General features: G+C 44.2%; 1 protein-coding gene across 1 annotated transcript in view; it reads left to right on the top strand.

Moving 5' to 3' along the window:
- The window catches only part of LOC120991681 (cytochrome c oxidase assembly protein COX18, mitochondrial), a 62,875-nt gene extending 43,660 nt beyond the window's left edge, over positions 1-19,215 (top strand). The window contains 4 exon segments of the mRNA XM_040420481.1: positions 7,133-7,240; positions 19,002-19,026; positions 19,029-19,082; positions 19,085-19,215. Of these exon segments, the coding sequence (XP_040276415.1) occupies positions 7,133-7,240; positions 19,002-19,026; positions 19,029-19,082; positions 19,085-19,173 (276 nt within the window). The 3' untranslated portion in view covers positions 19,174-19,215.
- Positions 19,216-19,987: the final 772 nt, after the last annotated feature.

Below are 19,987 nucleotides of genomic sequence, written 5' to 3'. Positions count from 1 at the left end.
CACCTTAGTCCACTTGCTCGCGTAGCCCGGCATCTCCTTGTGTCTCCTTTGTTGAATAGGACCTGTGGTGAGCATTAAATACAGTTACAGGACCTTTGATGACGTCACTCCGGTCATCACATGGTACGTCACATGATCTTTTACCATGGTGATGGATCATGTGATGACCGGAGTGACTTCATCAAAGGTCCTTTACCCAGGTCCTAAAGAAAGAATACAGAAGGAGATGCCGGCTGCGCTATCAAGTGAACTAAGGTGAGTTAATTTTTATTAATTTTTTTAACCCCTCCAGCGCTATTTTACTTATAACATGGTTATAAGGGAAAATAATAGCAATCTACAGAACACCGATCCCAAGCCCGAACTTCTGTGAAGAAGTTCGGGTTTGGGTACCAAACATGCGTGATTTTTCTCACGCGAGTGCAAAACGCATTACAGTGTTTTGCACTCGCGTGGAAAAATCGCGGGTGTTCCCGCAACGCACCCGCACATTTTCCCGCCACGCCCGTGTGAAAGAGGCCTTGGGCTACCAGAGACCGTCAATAATGCCGATCGCGGTAATTAAATGCTTTAGATGCCGTGATCAAGTGAGATCACGGCACCTAAATGCGCAAATCCGTGTGTCCAATCCAGGCATAAGTAGTTGCGCTGAATACTGGTAGCCTTACTGAGTAAGCTAACAGTATTCAAACTGCAATTCTTATTTTGGCCATCAGATGGCAGGCCAGGATAAGAAATGAGCAAAATAAGCTAATAATAAATTCCTGATGAACCAAAATTAAAAAAATAAAAATGTAATAAGCTCATATGAGGCACATAATGATCACAAAAAATAAAAAAGGTAAAAAATATATAAAAGTTTAAATTAATAATAAATAAATAAATAAATGACTGTGTGCATTTCATTTCCGTATGTCCGCATGGCTATTCCGCAAAAAAGATAGAACATGTCCTATTCTTGTCTGTTTTTCGGACAAGCATAGGCATTGTTACAATGGTTCTGCAAAAAAACGGATGCAATATGGATGTCACAGGGACGTCATCCGTATTTTTTACATACGGTCCTGTGCATGAGCCCTTACGCTGCACAATATTCGGCCAATTACTGGGAACAAGTGCTCATTCTCGCCCGTATAATTGTGCCGATGATCAGCCGATAAACAAGCAATCACTTGTTTGTCAGCTGATCTTCATATTTTATCAGGATGAAAGATAGTTATCGACAACACGTCTCTCCTTGTAATCAGGACTGTGCTGCCCATAATCAGTAGAACTGAATGACTGTAGTAGCGATCATTCCTGTGTAATAGGCCGATGCAAACAAGCGCCGATCAACTTATTTTTTTTTTTCCGCCCACATTGAAACAAAGCAATGTGACAGTGCGGACCCCAGACCAAAAAAGGTTGTGCACCCCTATAGCATATTATTGGAGTTGTCAATCCACTCCTCAGTATTTGTATAAGTAGTAGTCATCCTCTGTACAAGTAATGAAGAGGCTCATATACAAAGCTAAGGTGATTTTTTTCTAAACTAGTGTAAAGTAGAACTGGCTTAGTTGCCCATAGCCACCAACCAGATTCCAGCTTTTATTTTGCTATAGACAACTAAGCCACTTTTTCCACACCAGTTTTGATAAATCTCCCCCAATATGTGTGTCAAAAAAGTATCGTGACAAGTTTTACCTTTCTACGCCAAAAGTATTGAAGCTGGACTCATCAACACATGTATGATCGTATAGCGTATTTTTATAACTGTGTTACAGATTCATAGGCATCACAATTTATATTCTTGACCTGTTTCACAGAAGTGGCCTTTTTATGCCTCATTCACACGTCCATGATGAAATCCGTGATAAGATGGTCAGCAATGCATCCGTAAAGATGTCCGTGTGGGATTCGTTTTTTGCTCTCCATGTGACAACCGTGTTTCATGGACACAGCAGATCTGAATTTTTTTTATTTTCGCAACATCTCCTCCTAATGGTCTGTGAAGGCATAGACTATAATGTGTGTGATGGATCCGTAAACACAGACAAAATAGGGCTTGCTTCTGTGCTAAAACACTGATGTGTGAATACACATTAAAATGAATGAGTACATGTGCTCTCCGTGGAGAACACGTACAGCACACCTCTGTGAATCACTGACGTGTGAATGAGGCATTACTCAGGGTTAGGCCCCTTTCACACGGGAGAGTATTCCGCGCGGATGCGATGCGTGAGTTGAATGCATTGCACCCGCACTGAATACCGACCCATTCATTTCTATGGGGCTGTTCACATGAGCGGTGATTTTCACGCATCACTTGTGCGTTGCGTGAAGATCGCAGCATGCTCTATATTCTGCGTTTTTCACATAACGCAGGCCCCAATGGGGTTGCGTGAAAATCGCAAGCATCCGCAAGCAAGTGCGGATGCGGTGCGATTTTCACGCATGGTTGCTAGGTGACAGTCTATTCACTGTATTATTTTCCCTTATAACATGGTTATAAGGGAATATAATAGCATTCTGAATACAGAATGCTTAGTAGGTGATCAATTGAGGGTTAAAAAAAAAATTCAAAAATTAACTCACCTTCTCCTCTTGTACGCGTAGTTCCCGGTCTCTTCTTTACTTCTTAAAAGATGAACTACCGGCTAGGACCTGTGGTGACGTCAGATCACATGCTCCAATCACATGGTCCATCACCACGGTGATGTACCATGTGATTGGAGCATGTGATCTGACGTCACCAAAGGTCCTTTAGCCCACAGCTCATCATTAAAGAAGTAAAGAAGAGACCGGAAACTACACGAACAAGAGGAGAAGGTGAGTTAATTTTTTTTAACCCTCAATTAATCACCTACTAAGCATTCTGTATTCAGAATGCAATTATATTCCCTTATAACCATGTTATAAGGGAAAATAATAACATCTACACAACACCTAACCCAAACCCGAACTTCTGTGAAGAAGTTCAGGTTTGGGTACCAAACATGTGCGATTTTTCTCACGCGAGTGCAAAACGCATTACAATGTTTTGCACTCGCGCGGAAAAATCGCGGGTGTTCCCGGAACGCACCCGCACATTTTCCCACAACGCCCGTGTGAAAGAGGCCTTATAGTTTAGAGAACCCATATAAACTAGAATTCAGAGTTCATAGAGGGGTAAGGTCACATGTTCAGGATCTTCATCTCTTGGGCATAGTAGAGAGTGGTTATGAATAGTGTTGAGCGAACTTCTGTTTTAAGTTTGGCTTCCGGTTAGCGGAGAATCCCGATATGGATTCGGAATTCTGTTGTGGTCCGTGGTAGCGGAATCAATAATGGCCGATTATTGATTCCGCTACCACGGACCACAACGGAATTCGGAATCCATATCGGGATTCTCCGCTAACCGGAAGCCGAACTTTAGACGCCGAACTTAAAACAGAAGTTCGCTCAACACTAGTTACGAAGAGAGTCCCTCGCTCTGGAGAACCCATCCCGCATTACACAGATAACTCTTTGATTTTAATGAGCATTATGTAATGCTCACTTTCTCCTGTGGTGGCACTGCAGGAAAATTACCGATAAGCACTTTCTGCAAGTTTCTCCACATAAAACAGCTGATCATTGGGGGTCCCAGTAAGGGGTCACTTTATGATCTTCATATAGTGAAGGGATGATTCATAATAACTAGGGATTGTCCAAAGCAACCAACATATCAGTTTCCCAACAGATAATGGCACATTCCTGAGTGCCCCAGCAGAGTGATACTTAATGAGCAGCTTTTTATCAAGGGCTGCTTCTAACAAGTACAGAGGGGCAGATTTATCAAACTGGTGTAAAGTAGAACTAGCTAAGGCTACTTTCACACTAGCGTTTTTGCTGGATCCGGCAGGGTCCAGCAAAAACTCTTCCGTTACTGATAATTCAACCATCTGCATCTGTTATGAACGGATCCGGTTGTATTATCTTTAACATTGTGAAGACGGATCCGTCATGAACTTCATTGAAAGTCAATGGGGGACGGATCCGTTTTCTATTGTGGCAGATAAAACAGATCCTCTTGAACAGTTTCCCAGGACGGAAAGCAAAATACAACATGTTGCGGTTTGCTCTCCGGTCTGGGAACACAACTAAACAGAACGGAATGCATTTTGGAGCATCCCGTTCAGTTTTGTCCCCATTGACAATGAATGGGGACAAAACTGAAGCCTTTTTTTTCCGGTATTGAGCCCCTATGACGGAACTTAATTCCGGAAAACTTAAACGGTAGTGTGAAAGTACCCTTAGTTGTCGATAGTACCAATCAGATTCCACCTTTCATTTTCCAGAGGAGCTGTCCAAAATAAAAGGTGGAATCTGTTTGGGTGCTATGGGCAACTAAGCCAGTTCTACTTTACACTAGTTTGATAAATCTCCCCCAGAGTGTCCAAAGTAGAGAGCCCTTTGTTTTATTTTTCCATTGTTGTATAATAAATGAGTAGCTGATTCCTGGTTGCTGTGGGCAAAAAGGCCTCTTTTTATGAGAGATGGTTTTAATTCACGAGTTTCCATACCTTGTTGGTACGAACTACTTACTATAGCAGTTTTGACTATGCTAAGCTGCTGAGAGCTCTAGGCAGGGGCTGGAAATATAGAACCTTTTTTTGGAGCTTTTATTATCAGGAGTAGTGGGAATATGGACTTCTTTTCTGCCAGGTTCTGTTCCTTAAAGGAAACATGTTGCATGCAACCACCTCCACGCCCAAACGGCCTCCAGTATCTGATGGAGGTCTTGGTCCTGTCTCCAGTGGTCCTCTTTTTATGTCCCATCGTTATGTCATTCATGTAAAAAAAAAAAAACTTTTCATGTATATGTAAATTAGCTGATTCAAGTCAAGGGGATGGAGAGCTTGCCACACAAGTTAAAGAGATTCTGTCACCAGGATTTTGCCTCCAGAGATGTTCCAATATGCACGTTGGTCTCCATGATTACATTTTAAATATTCCAGTCTTATTGCGATCTATGCTAAAAAAAAACGCTTTAATTGATATGCAAATTACCTTGATAAGTAGCCCAAGGGGCTGCACCACATACAAATTTTCACTCCTTCCAGTGCCGTCATCACTGATCCGAAGCTCTGTAATCCTGCGCATGCGCACTGACACGGCACGTTGGCGCTCGGGCGGTCTTCATTCCCTGTGCTGGCGGTAGCCTCTGGGAATGAAGTGCGCATGCACCAGCTGTCTGCGCACTCCGCTTGACCCCACAGCTGACTCCACTCCGACAGCTAGTGCATGCGTAATCAAGGAGACCAAAGTGCATATTGGAACAGCTCTGGAGGCAAAATCCTGGTGACAGAATCTCTTTAAGCTCATCCTGCCCTCTCTGTCTTGACTGATGGCCCACAGTGGTGGAGATATCAGTACAGAATTTCACGCTTTTGCCGTTATGCTATTACACTTCCTTACCCTTTAACCCCAGTGCATGCTCTGTACACTACGGAAACCAGTCCATTTTGCCCTGGGTGTGGTGCGCATGCACCGAAGTTGAGTAACTGCACATGTGTGAGAGTTTGTACAGGCTTGTACTGATGTTCCTGTTGCTCTGAGATGTCAGTCAAACCAGAGAAGCCAGATTAGGGATGTGGAGAGCTTGTCTTCTGTGGTTAGCTCTCCACCCCTTGACTTGAATCAGCTCATTTACTTTAAGTTATAAAGCTCTTTTTACATGAATGAAATAACCATAAGAAGGGGACCATTGAGGACAGCATCAAGAACTTCATCAGGTACTGGGGCTGTTTGGAGGGCAAAGAGCATGTGATTGGTTTATTTTAAAGGAATTATAACATAATTGATGTAAAAAATGAAAATCGGACATCATATAGTACATGTCTTCTAGAAAAGCTAGAACCAGCCGTGTACCTCACATGGATCAAGAGATCTCCCCAGTCATTGCTCCGATTGCTCTGCTAGATTTAGTTCAGGCTGGCAGCTCAGGGGGAGTGTCCTTACTACTGCAGCTCTCTCCCTGTAACTGCTACAGCTTCAAACAGAACATATGGCTGGTGCCAGTTCAAGATATAAACTGTGTGTGTGCGACAAGATATAAGGAAATGAACAGTAGGTGGCGCAGTACAGATACATTTTATTGAATAGCTCACTGGCTATACAAATTTTTTATGACATGCAATTAGTTAAAAAAAAAGTATACAGCTACTGGTTAGAAAAATGTAGAATGTGTTTCGTGGCACAACCTCTGGAGGTGAAGCTTCACGCTGGGTTCACACCAGAGCGTACTGAACGTATGCTCTGTATGCGCGATTGTACGGGCGTTTACAATCGCGCATACAGAGACAAGCGAACGCCCAGTGTCGCGCATTCCCGGAAGTCTATGTACGGGAACGCGCGACACTACCCCCCAAAGAAGCTCCTGAACTTCTTGGTGCGTCGGGCGTTTTACAGCGCGATCGTACGCGCTGTAAAACGTCCAGGTGAGAACCATGCCGATAGGGAAGCATTGGTTTCTCATCGTTGAGCGTTTTACAGCGCGTAGGAACGCGCTGTAAAACGCTTAGGTCTGAACCGGCTGTCACTGTGAAGTGCTCTCTATATTGAGCAGCACCACAGCCCCTCCTCTCTCTTCTGAGTGGCAGCTGTAGCCTCAATCCAGGACACCACTAGCTGTACCTGTCAGAATAAAAGTTCATATTCACACTTCTCCTGATAATAAAAGCTTCACAAAAGGCATATTTGTCCTGCTATCCTCACCCCCTACCCAGTGTTCTTAGCAGTTCAGCAAGGTAAAAACTGCTGACACACACCCTATAAATCGCATGAATAAATTCAAAACTGTAATGCAGCACTTCAATATAAAGAACATATGAGAGCTGGAGAAGGTGTGAAACCTGGCTTGAATGATAAAGGTTAAAACAATGGAAACTTGTCTGGTTTGATTGAGATGATTAGGCTGTCTGGACCAAATGGCATGAACTAAGTGAAGCTGCATTTGATGGGCATTTTTGATCCAGTCTGTGTAGTTCTGTACTGCTTTTCTGTGGTACTTCTCACCTCCGTATCTGCAGGCTCATGAGCCCTAAAAGCCGTGCAGATGATGCCAATTTATATTGCATAATGAATCAGTGTGCCATTTCTAAACAGTCCCATTTGCTTCACCTCCAAACAGATGTTTGCTTTGCGGACGATGGAGCTGTCTAGATTTCAGAAATACCTAACCAACATTATTCGAGGAATTTCTATCATAATGATTCCTGTTGCTGCCAGTGTTCCCTCAGTAAGTAACTGACTTTCCTGCAGATTTGTGCATCTTAAATAAAATGAGTGTCTTTATAGAAAGCATCCATTATGATTGGCCTATGTGTTTTTTCCTCTCTCTTTTTTATTTCTCTTAAAGTGGATCTGTTCAAAGGTGTTCGCTATTTAATTTCTCCTATACAGCAAGTTTCTCTCTTGCAAGAATGCACGGGAATAGTTGGACAGACGTTCCCGGTACATTGTTTTAGTCTCTGAAGAGAGCAATATGTTCAGAACATGTAGCAGTCTCAGAGGAGAATGGGGTATGTGTCATATACCAAGGGATTATCTAGGACTTTGAAATTGATGGCCAACTTCCGGCACCCTCGCTAAATCAGCTGTTTAACAGAATTGTTGCACATAAAGGGCTATTTCCATCTGGACATTTATGACAGATTATATATGCTAAAACGATAGTTGTGGGTCTGAAGAATGGGGCCCTGTCTTTTGGCAGTGAGCATAGTGGTGGCTGCACCATTCAATTAATGTCCGATAGGTGTGGGTCCAGCATTCTCGAGAATGGAGCCCTGTTTTTTGGCTGCAGTGAATGGTGGCCGATTCACTCAATGTGCTATAGGTGTGGGTCCCAAATGACCTGACCTGATCAGCAGGTTCCCCACTAATCTAAAATTGATGGCATATCCTAAGAATAGGTCAATAAATTAGTAGGGCTCCTGCGGATCAGCAAATGTAAAATTGTTGGCCATATTAAGAATAGGCCAATAGATTATTGGGAGTCCTGCTGATCAGTAAAAAATTAAAAATGTATATCGCCCCAAAAGCCACCCCAACCCACTTTGTGAGAGAGAGAAGGAAAAAAGAAAGTGAACCCTTTCAATCCCAATGGTGTCCAAATTCTGGGCCACAACTTAAGTGGTTCTTAGTTAAAGAGGACCTGTCACCTCTCCTGATATGTCTGTATTAGTAACTACTTGCATTTCCCATAAAATAACAAATCTGGAGATTTGTTGCTTATCACTCTATTCAGTGCCATTCTTATTCCTGCTAGAAGTTTATAGACAAAGGTACATGTGGGAGTTACCAGCTGGGGGTGTGTTCCTGCCAAGTTGGCCACTGGCAGCACTGATTGGATAGTGCAGTGACACCCCCCCCCCAACTAGTAACACCCATCTGTACCTTTATCCATAAACATCTAGCAAGAATAGTAGAAGAATAGCACAACATAGTCCTAAGAATACATGCTCCAGTATCATTGCATGTCGAATGCAAGTAGCTACTAAAACAGACATGTCAGGAGCAGTGACAAGTTCTCTTTAAAAAAATATTTATTTTCTAATTTTTAATTCTTTTGACTAGTTCTTCCAAATCACTTGTATAAGGGATTTTCTTGGAGCCCAAAATCCTAATAATTACAATCTTTGCCATAAGCAATAGTCTAAGGCTCCATTCACACGTCCGCAAATGGGTCCGCAACGGGTGCCGGTGTGGACCCATTCATTCTCTATGGGGACGGAATGGATGCGGACAGCACACAGTGTGCTGTCCGCATTTGCGGAGCGCGGCCCCGATCTTCGGGTCCGCAGCTCCGCAAAAGATAGAACATGTCCTATTCTTAAAAAATATAGCAGAAAAGGCGGCTCTTCACTGGTTTTCTGGAGACAGGTGCTCTTTCCCAATTTGACTCTCCCTCGTCAATTATAGATAGGTTTAAAAATAAAGTAATGGCGGGCAGGCACTCTATTTATGGGTTCATGGAAAGGCAGTTTTTATTAATTAATTTAAAATACCATAGAAATATGTAGGCATAAAACCATAGCTAATAACAATATAGCAACAATTAAATACAAATAATTTAGCAGCAATATCAATTTAAAATGATCCCACTGTTTATGCTCTGTGTGTGTTAGATTCTTATAAAAATCTATCTTATTGATATGTAAATCACCTCTGTCAGGAGCCCAAGGGGTTGTCCCACGATATGTTGGAGCCCAGCCGCGCCCATCGAGCCCAGCACCGCCTACCACTTAATTTATTCACTCCACTATCCCTGACGTCAGTTCTTCTCAGTGCCGTAATCTTGCGCAGAGGGAGCCGGCGCATGCGCAGTTGACTCGTCGAAGCCGGTGCCAGTAGTCCGCACGGGTGCAGACTACAGTGTCCACTGCGCCTGCGCGAGATTACGGCACTGAGAAGAACTGACAGGGATAGTGGAGTGAATAAATTAAGTGGTAGGCAGTGCTGGGCTCCGGATCGATGGGCGCGGCTGGGCTCCAACATATCGTGGGACAACCCCTTGGGCTCCTGACAGAGGTGATTTAAATATGAATAAGATTGATTTTTATAATAATCTAACACACACAGAGTATAAACAGTGGGATCATTTTAAACACTGCATGGAGACTAATGGGCACATATAAATATCGCTATATCATTAATCCTGGTGACAGAATCCCTTTAATGTGACCTATAAACTGAACCACTCAATTGAAAAACAAACTAAAAATCTTTTAGGTGGAGGGAAGAAAAAAAAAAACTAAAATAATGTGGTTGCATAAGTGTGCACACCCTCTTTATAACGGGGGATGTAGCTGTGTTCAGAATTAAGCAATCACATTGAAAATCATGTTAAATAGGAGTCGGCATACACCTGCCATCATTTAAAGTCTCTTTGATTAACCCCAAGTAAAGTTCAGCTGCTCTAGTTGGTCTTTCCTGAAATTTTGGCGCCCCCTCCCCCCCTCACAGCTTAACTGGCCCTGGTCCCATCTGCAGCAGCTGGCTTCTCCTCTGTGTGGTCCTGGTATCTTCTCTCTGCTTCAATCGCTGGTTTGAGGACCATATTTTTTGCCCTCTAAGACGCACCGGCCCATAAGACGCACCTAGGATTTAGAGGAGGATAATAAGATTTTTTTTTTCCTTTGCACCTCAGGTCAGACAAGCAATCAGACCCCCAATGTTAATCAGACCTCAGATCATGCCCCGCCATGTCATCCATCAATGCCCCGCCAGTCATCCATCATGCCCCGCCATGTCATCCATCATGCCCCGCCATGTCATCCATCATGCCCCGCCATGTCATCCATCATGCCCCGCCATGTCATCCATCATGCCCCGCCATGTCATCCATCAATGCCCCCGCCATGTCATCCATCATGCCCCGCCATGTCATCCATCATGCCCCGCCATGTCATCCATCATGCCCCGCCATGTCATCCATCATGCCCCGCCATGTCATCCATCATGCCCCGCCATGTCAGCCATCATGCCCCCCCCCATGTCAGCCATCATGCCCCCCCCATGTCAGCCATCATGCCCCCCCCATGTCAGCCATCATGCCCCCCCCCATGTCAGCCATCACCACAAATAAAATAAAAAAAATAACTTACCTCTCCTGCTCCTGGACGACGCTACTCCTCACCACCAGCACTCTCTCTCTACTTCCTGGTTCTCGGCTGTCAGGTGTGAAGGCTGCACACAGTGAGGTCACATGGTGCGCAGCCCTTTACAGCAGACAGCCGAGCGGAGAACCAGGAAGAGGTGAGTACAGATCCTTCACCGCTTCCCGGTCCTCCGGTACTAATGAAGCGCTTCCAAAATGGAAGCGCTTCATTAGTATTCGCCCCATAAGACCCAGGGGAAAAATATGGGGTATTAAAAAAAAAAAAAAAAGTTTCATTTTTCCACCACCCCTGTCTCTACGCCCTAAGGCAGTCGCTTGGTCTGCCTTATTATAGCACCGGCCCTGGGTAGAGTGGCAAGCCTTTTCTTACAAAGAAAAACCTCCAAGCCAGGCTACATTTTGCAAAAACACATCTGAAGTCTCCCAAATGCATGTGGGAAAAGGTGTTATGCTCTGATGAAACCAAGGTTGAACTTTTTGGCCATAATTCCAAAACAACACTGCACATCACCAAAGAACACCATACCTACAGCGAAGCATGTGGTGGCAGCATCATGCTTTGGGGGCTGTTTTTCTTCAGCTGAACTGGGGTCTTCGTTAAGCTAGAGGGAATTATGAACAGTTCCAAATACCAGTCAATATTGGCACAAAACCTTCAGGCTTCTGCTAGAAAGCTGAACATGAAGAGGAACTTCATCTTTCAGCATGACAACGACCCAAAGCATACATCCAAATCAACAAAGGAATGGCTTCACCAGAAGAAGATTAAAGTTTTGGAATGGCCCAGCCAGAGCCCAGACCTGAAATCTGATTGAAAATCTGTGGGGTGATCTATAGAGGGCTGTGCACAGGAGATGCCCTCGCAATCTGACAGATTTGGAGTGTTTTTGCAAAGAAGAGTGGGGCAAATTCTTGGCAAGTCAAAATGTGCCATGCTGATAGACTCATACCCAAAAAGACTGAGTCTGTAATAAAATCAAAAGGTGCTTCACAAAGTATTAGTTTAAGGGTGTGCACACTTATGCAACCATATTATTTTAGTTTTATATTTTTCTTCCCTCTACCTAAAAGATTTCAGTTTGTTTTTCAATTGAGTTGTACAGTTTTATAGGTCACATTAAAGGTGGAAAAAGTTCTGATAATGATTTATCTTTGTCTAATTTTTTTACATCACAGAAACCTGACATTTTAACAGGGGTGTGGTAGACTTTTTATATCCACTGTACTTCTTCCTGTCCTACGCCTCTTTCACATAGCGTTGAACGGATTGGCTCCGGATGCGTTCAGGGTGCGTTTAGTGAAGAGTCTCACCATTTTGCTAGCAAGTTCAGTCAATTTTCCGCGCGGGTGCAATGTGTTTTGATGCGTTTTTCAGGTGCATGATAAAAACGGAAGGTTTACAAACAACATCTCTTAGCAACCATCAGTGAAATACGCATTGCATCCGCACTTGCTTACGGATGCAATGCGTTTTTCACTGAAGCCCCATTCACTTCTATGGGGTCAGGGCACGCAACGTATAACTGATGCAGGAAAAAAATGCTCATGTACACAGACACATTGAAATTAATGTGTCAGGATTCAGTGCGGGTGCTATGCGTTCACGTCACGTATTGCGCCCGCATGGAAAACTCGCTCGTGTGAAAGGGGCCTTAGTGTTTAAAGTTGATATTACCTCCGACCAGTATTATGCTTGAAATCTGCCACCTCATGAGAGCATCATAGGCAAACAGCCTCTTCCCTTAGTTTAAACCTATATAGAGATGCCAGGGTGTAATATAAACAATTAGGGCTCATGCACACGAACGTATTTTCTTTCCGTGTCCGTTCTGTTTTTTTGCCGACTGTATGCGGAACCATTTATTTTAATGGGTCCGCAAAAATAACGGAAGTTACTCCATGTGCATTCCGTTACCATATGTCCGTTCTGCAAAAAAATAGAATATGTTCTATCATTGTCCGCATTACGGACAAAGATTGTACTGTTCTGTTAGGGGCCAGCTGTTCCGTTCTGCCAAATACTGAATGCACACAGACGTCATCTGCATTTTTGGGGGATCTGTGTCTTGCAGACAGCAAAATACATACAGTTGTTTCCTATATTGATGACCTATCCTCAGATCAGGGTGGCCGACGTCTGGCACCCCCGCCCATCAGCTGTTTTAAGAGAACGCAGGCACTAGTGTGGTGCTGCCTTCTCTTCACTGTTTACCTGCTCACTGTCGACATCGCACCAGCGAGCAGGTGTAATTACAGCTCCTCGTCCCCATTCACTTCAATGGGACATAGCAGATGGAATGACACATCTCCTTCCCATTGAGTGAATAGTGACGGAGGAGCTGTTAATTATACCTGCTCGCTGTCGACATTGCAGCGGCGAAGAGAAGGCTGTGCTCATTATACGAGCGCTGCTCTCTCATCAAATAGCTGATCCGCAGGGGTCCTGGGAGCCCCTCTGATCAGATACGGATGACGTATTCAGAAGATAGGTCAACAGTATTAAAATGACCGAAATCCCCTTTAATGTTACAGACTCCATCTTGTCTTGAACAAACTTTTCCCCTCCCCCACGACAGCACCACTGAGAGATGGCTCCGCCTCCATGGACAGGAAACTTGTAGCATAAAAAGGTTGGAGCCACTCTCCCACCTCAGTGAGGTTTCCTGTCCTGGAGCAGGAGACTTGTAGTTTTTCCTTTTTAGGGACCCATGGCTTGGAAATCCTAGGAAATCCTAGAGAGCCATGGGTCATACCAGTCGCCAGGTGCGGTACCTGAGGGTGGAGTTGGTCCAGGCCAGCCGTTCTCCTAGGTACTTGATGCACCGGTCCCTCAGAGGAGTGTGACCGCGTGGGGCTGCAGGGTAGATGCGGCTATCGGAGGACGCGCCAGAGGGCGGCTGTCCCAGGCGTGTACCCAGGAGGGACTGCAGGCGGAAGCCGAATCAGTGGAGCACGCCGGAGCGCCGACCGGAAGTCGCAGGAATGACGTCAGGTAAGACGTGCGTTCCACAGTGGAGTTCCGGTCAGGTGACCGGAAATAAAAGGGTTCTCTCTGCCGGCACTTTCTCAGGATGCATCGAGGTCAGCGGACCTCACTTAAACTTTGGTCAGTGTTTTTTTTTCTCTCCACAACAGGGTTGAGACAAGCGGCAGAAGGGTGAGGACAACCTCGGTGGCAGGCGCTCCCAGGGAACATGTGGAACTCTCAGAAGAGAGGTGCTGTTCCCTGCAACACATCTATTTATTTATTATTATTATTATTATCCTCTAGCCTCCAGGATGGAAGAGGATAAAAGACCGGAAGATGCTGAGACTGAAAAGCAGCACCGGTATAGAAGACTTCTAAGGGGGTAAGATACGGGATACGTATGAGGATACTAAAATGTGTTTTTTGTATCTATCACTTGTTTCTTTTTAGACGGCACCTAAAAAGGCAGCGTCAAAAAGAAATATAAAGAATGTGCATTGTGTAAATGCCCTTTGTCTTCATCGTATACCAAAAAATTATGCCAGGATTGTATTGAAGGACTCTGGCAGAAGAATCCCCGAACTTTATGAAGGCATTAGAGAATTAATTAAAACAGAAGTCAAGGAAACCCTTAAATCTTCAAAGAAGTCTAAAAAAAACACCAGAAAAGGCGGATTCAGATATAGAATCTACAGGTGTTAGCGACGAGGATGGGGATGAGGTATCAGAGGATTCATTCCCTAGAGGAAGAGGAACAAGAGAAATTTTTTTATTTCCGGTAACTGACACGGAAAAACTGCTTAAAACCATTAGAGCTACACTGGAACTAGAAGACGTCAGGGAAGATAGGTCTATGGCAGACACAGTCTTTGAAGGATTGCGGAGAAGAAAAGAAGGTGTTTTCCTTTACACAAGAGCATATCGGCTTTAATTGAAAAAGAGTGAAGAGGCCGGATAAAAAAGCTTTTGTTAGTAGAATTTTAAAAGGAAATACCCTTTTGAGGAAGAAGCGACAACCTCATGGGATAAAGCACCAAAATTAGACGTGGCCATTTCTAAAGTCTACAGAAAATCATCCTTACCATTCGATGATATGGGGTTTTTAAAAGACCCGCTGGACAAGAAGTATAGACTCTTGCCTTAGGAATACCTGGGAAGCATCCACAGCCTCCTTTAGACCTAATATTGCAGCTACAGTTACGGCCAGGTCCTTAGCCTTGTGGATGGAAAGACTAGAAGGACAGTTGAGAGATAAGTGTCCTAGGGATCAGATTTTAAACTCATTGCCAACCCTGCAGAAGGCGGCAGATTTCCTATCGGACGCTTCCGTGGAGGCGGTTCGGCTAGCAGCCAGATCTGCGTCGACTTCAAATTCTGCCCGTAGAGCTCTATGGCTGAAGAACTGGAGGGGAGGCGACATGGCCTCTAAACAGCGGCTATGTAGTATCCCCTGCCAGGGGCAGTTTTTGTTTGGCCCAGAGCTGGATGCTCTCTTAGAAAAGGCAGCGGATAGGAAAAAGAGAATGCCTCAGGAGTCTTCCTTTTCCCAATTTAGACCTTATAGACGTCCCTTTCAGAATCCTTCCAGGTTTCAGGGAAGGAGACAGCCGGGGGATAGAGATCAGTTCCCCAGACCTAGAGGGTCAGGCGGTAGGGGATTCATGTCGGAAGTTCCTCCTCTTCCCAGAAGGATAAGCTGTCAAAAAAAATGACGCCCAGATCGCAGGTAGGAGGGAGACTAAAATTTTTTTCCCTCCGCCTGGAGAGAAGTTGCAGGAAAATGGGTGTTTGGAGTTGTGACAGAGGGCTTAAAACTACAGTTCAGAGGACAAATTCCTCAGAAGTTTGTGGTTACAAAGAAATCCAAAAAATTGTCAAGGAGGTGGATTTGCTGATAGAGAAAAAAGTATTAGTACCAGTACCAAGGGCAGAGCAGGGGGAGGGCTTCTACTCTACTCTGTTCTTAGTCAAAAAACCGGACTGCTCCTACCGAACGATTATAAATTTAAAACAACTAAACAAACATCTGGTAATAAAAAAATTCAAGATGGAAACAATAAAGTCGGCAATCCATTTAGTATTTCAGGGATGTTTCATGGCAATACTGGATTTGAAGGACGCATATCTACATATCCCGATGCATCCCCGCGCCCAGAAATTCCTGAGGGTAGCAGTTATAGAGAACCAGAGAACCAGACATCTACAGTTTCAGGCCATGCCCTTCGGCCTATCAACTGCTCCGAGAACTTTTACCAAGGTGATGGCGGAGGTGGCATCCGTTTATCAGGAAGGAAGATGTACTGTTTCTTCCCTAGTCTAGACGATTTCTTGATTATAGCAAAAACACGAGAGGAATGCCAGAATCAGTCCAGAAAGTGATTCAGATCCTGGAGCATCTGGGCTGGATAATCAACTTGAAAAAATCCAGGTTAGAGCCCAACACAAGTCAGATATTCCTGGGATTGCAGCTGGACCTCGGTACTACAAAGAACGTTTCTTCCCTCAGAGAAGATAGCCAGAATCCAGAACGAGGCCCGGAGAACCCAAGAGAATCCGTGGATATCAGTCCGGAAAGCAATGTCCATACTGGGTATGATGACTGCCTGTATTCCAGCGGTACGATGGGCACAGTTCCATTCAAGGATTTTACAATGGGAAATATTAACCACAATAAAACGAAAGGAATTGACCTTGGACTCCAGGATGTGTCTCAGCCAGAGGACCCTGGTCTCCCTCAACTGGTGGTTGGAGGCCAGAAACTGGACCAGGGTGTCCAGTGAATTACCCGATCCAATAGTAATTACAACGGACGCCAGCCCCTGGGGTGGGGCGCACATTTCAGGGGTCAGTTGAGGCAGGGGATATGGTCCCCGTTAGAAAAACAGTTCTCTTCCAACAGGAAAGAGTTGAGAGCAGTGCTACTAGCCTTAAGGACAGCCCTTCCAGAACTGCAACATCGGCATGTCAGGATCATGTCGGACAACAGGACGGTGGTATCATACCTAAAACCGTCAGGGAGGTACCAGATCCCGTTCTTTGATGAGAGAGACAGAGATTATATTCTGCAGGGATAGAAGGGGATCTAGCTCACATATCCGCTCTGCATATAAAGGGGGAGGAGAATGTCCAGGCCCGACTTTCTAAGCCGTCATCGGTTGAAACAGGGAGAGTGGTCCCTGGACCCATCAGTGTTTGCAAAAATAGTGAATCTATGGGGGGTACCAGATATAGATCTTTTTGCCACCAGGGAAAACAGACAGAAAGGTTTTGCTCCCTCAGCCCTTACGAATCCCCGTTTGGAGTAGATGCCTTTCTCCTAGAATGGAAATTTCATCTGGGATATGCCTTTCCCCCCTCTGCAACTCCTTCCCAGAGTACTCAAAAAGATCAGGGAAGAAAAGTCAGACATGATAGTGATAGCCCCCTTCTGGCCCAGAAGGGCATGGTTCTCCCTTCTAAGATCCATGTCGGTAGCAGAACCATGGATTCTTCCCGAGAGTCCGAATCTCCTGAGGCAGGGCCCAGTAATGCACCCAGAGATAGAATCCTTACATCTCACAGCATGGAGATTGAGAGGGCACACTTAATGAAGGAAGGATTCTCGGAAGCGCTAGTTACTACTATCTCAGTAGCAGGAAAAAAAGTAACTAATACTATTTATGCCAGAATATGGAAGAGATTTCTATCCTTTGCAGGTCTCGACACCAGTATTTGGCCAGAAAAAATTTCCACCAAACAGGTCTTAGAATTTCTACAGAGAGGGCTATCTCTAGGATTAGCAAAAAGTACCCTGAAAGTTCAGGTTTCGGCACTCTCAGGTTTAAGTGGTAGGAGCCTGGCCATGGATCCCTGGATAGTTAGGTTCTTCAAGGCAGTGGATAGGATTACACGAGTCAGGGGTCCAAGATTTCCCCCCTGGGACTTGAACTTGGTTTTAAAAGCCTTGACTACTCGTCCATTTGAACCCATTGAGGATTGCTCAATTAAAAATCTCACATTAAAATTGGTTATGTTGATAGCGCTTATTTCAGCACGTAGAGTTAGCGAGCTCCAGGCACTATCTATTAATACCCAATTCATGACCAATACGCGAGGATAGGGTGATACTGAGACCAGATCCAAAGTTCATCCCTAAAGTACCTTCTAAGACTAACAGGTTGCAGGAGATATTTCTCCCAGTCCTTTTTTCCAGAGCCAAAATCTGAGGAGGAAGAAAGATGGCACTTATTAGATTGAGAAGGTGCCTGATCCAGTACCTGGAGAGATCCAAGGACTGGAGAAAATCCTCTTCCTTGTTGGTCCTGTACGCAGGGGCCAGGAAAAGTAATGCGGCCTCAAAAGTACCATCGCCCGGTGGATTAGGGAGCTAATTTCTTTAACTTACTCCTGTTCTGGTCTGTCTCCTCCTCCACTATCTTTGAAGGCACACTTCTACTAGGGCGGTGTCTACCTCTTGGGCAGAAAGGTCTAGTGTTTCTATTGACCAAATCTGCAGGGCAGCCACTTGGGCTTCTCCGTCTACTTTCTACAAACACTACAGACTCCAACTTGATTCCATCTCTGATCTACTTTTTGTACTAAAGTATTAGAGGTTGTCACCCACCCCTTGATTTCTATGTAATCTCTCTCAGTGGTGCTGTCGTGGGGGATGGGGAAAAAATGATGATTACACTTACCGGTAATCGGATTTTCCTGACCCCACGACAGCACCCGTATAATTCCCAACCTAGGTGGTGGTTGGTGAAAATTTCACGTGGTGAGAACGCAAAAAAAAATAAAAAATGTGTATATGGATATTGTATTAACCAAAAGGGGAGTCCCTCTCATACTCTGTAAACCCACTGAGGTGGGAGAGTGGCTCCAACCTTTTTATGCTACAGGGTTTCCTGTCCATGGAGGCGGAGCCATCTCTCAGTGGTGCTGTCGTGGGGCCAGGAAAATCCGATTACCGGTAAGTGTAATCATCATTTTTCCAAACGTCTAAGGGACATTCCAGTACAGGGCTGTGAAGGGGTGGTGGGCTACAAGACTGTTTATGATTGCCAGGGGCTAAGGCCAGACAGACCCTGTCCACACATTTCATTATATCGTGAAACTGTAATCTGATTGGATCAGTGTCTTATACCATAATCATCTGATTTACTGTGTGTTTTCTTCTTTATGTATAAAAAAAAAACACTGAGAAAGGAAAAACTTGGACTATACTGTACACCCAGTCAGTGTGGGTCTTACATCCCCCGGCTGCTGGAATTCAGTTTGATCCTCGACAACTTCATTTTTATCAAGGAAGCTACTCTAACATTTGTAAATATGCAATTAATGTGGAGATACGATTTATCAAGGATATTAGCTGAAAATTTCTCTAGACAAAGGCTTTTATTGTATTTTATTTTATTTTTTATTTTTTTGCAGAGCATGGCACTCTATTGGGTTTCGTCCATTTTGTGGGTCTAGTCCATAATCTGTTCCTGCGTTCTCCAGCAGTACGCCGCCTCTTCTGATTCCACGCACAAAGTCGGATTCTGACAACCCTTATAAAGACCTACTGGCTGCATTTGTAGCAAAATACATCCAAAAGAAATAAGAATTTTTGTAATGTCATTATTTCAGTCCACATAAATAACCTTGTCGAAGTCTCTCTTATTTCACTCTCTTGCAAACAATATCTTATGTAACCGATGATTACATACTAACTGAAACTCTCCACTTTACATCTTTTTGTACCCGTGCCATTTTATTTTACAGTTTATTATACTGTCCTTTTAATAAAAAAATAATAAATAATAAGAAAATAACAGTGCCGTTATCAAAACTAAGGCTACTCTCACACTAGCAGCAGCCTTCTCCAAAATGTCGTTGTTTTATTCCGGCCACCTCTTGGCAGGGTTTGCTGTGCTGGCGGCCGACCTCCGGCCCGCCCCCATTATAGTGAATGGGGCCGGGGAGCGGACTACCGGCGGCACATGTGCACTAGCGGCAGCATGGATCTGGCAGGCTGTTTACCCACTGGAACAGCCTGCCGGAGAAGGCTGCCGCTAGTGTGAAAGTAGGCCTAAATCACATATCTAATATCTACAATATCTGATTGGGCAAGCACTATAATAATAATCTTTATTCATATAGTGCCAACATATGCCACAGTACTTCACAATCAGAGGGTTCATGTACAAACAGAATTATACATTACATAGCAACAAACAAGTCAACAATTAAGAGGAATGAGGGCCGCAAGAGCTTGCAATCTATGAGGAGATACATACAATATTAGCAATGCTTTTCATGTTTTAGTTCTTAGTTATACTCGGGCATGTACATCATTTTGAGAACAAAGAATACTTAATAATTTCATATTATCAAACTACACAAATACAGGTCATCTTAAGGAGTATATAAAAACA

This window comes from Bufo bufo, chromosome 2 (assembly GCF_905171765.1).
Source record: "Bufo bufo chromosome 2, aBufBuf1.1, whole genome shotgun sequence".
Taxonomy (NCBI): domain Eukaryota; kingdom Metazoa; phylum Chordata; class Amphibia; order Anura; family Bufonidae; genus Bufo; species Bufo bufo.
This window is presented reverse-complemented; position numbering and strand designations above follow the sequence as displayed.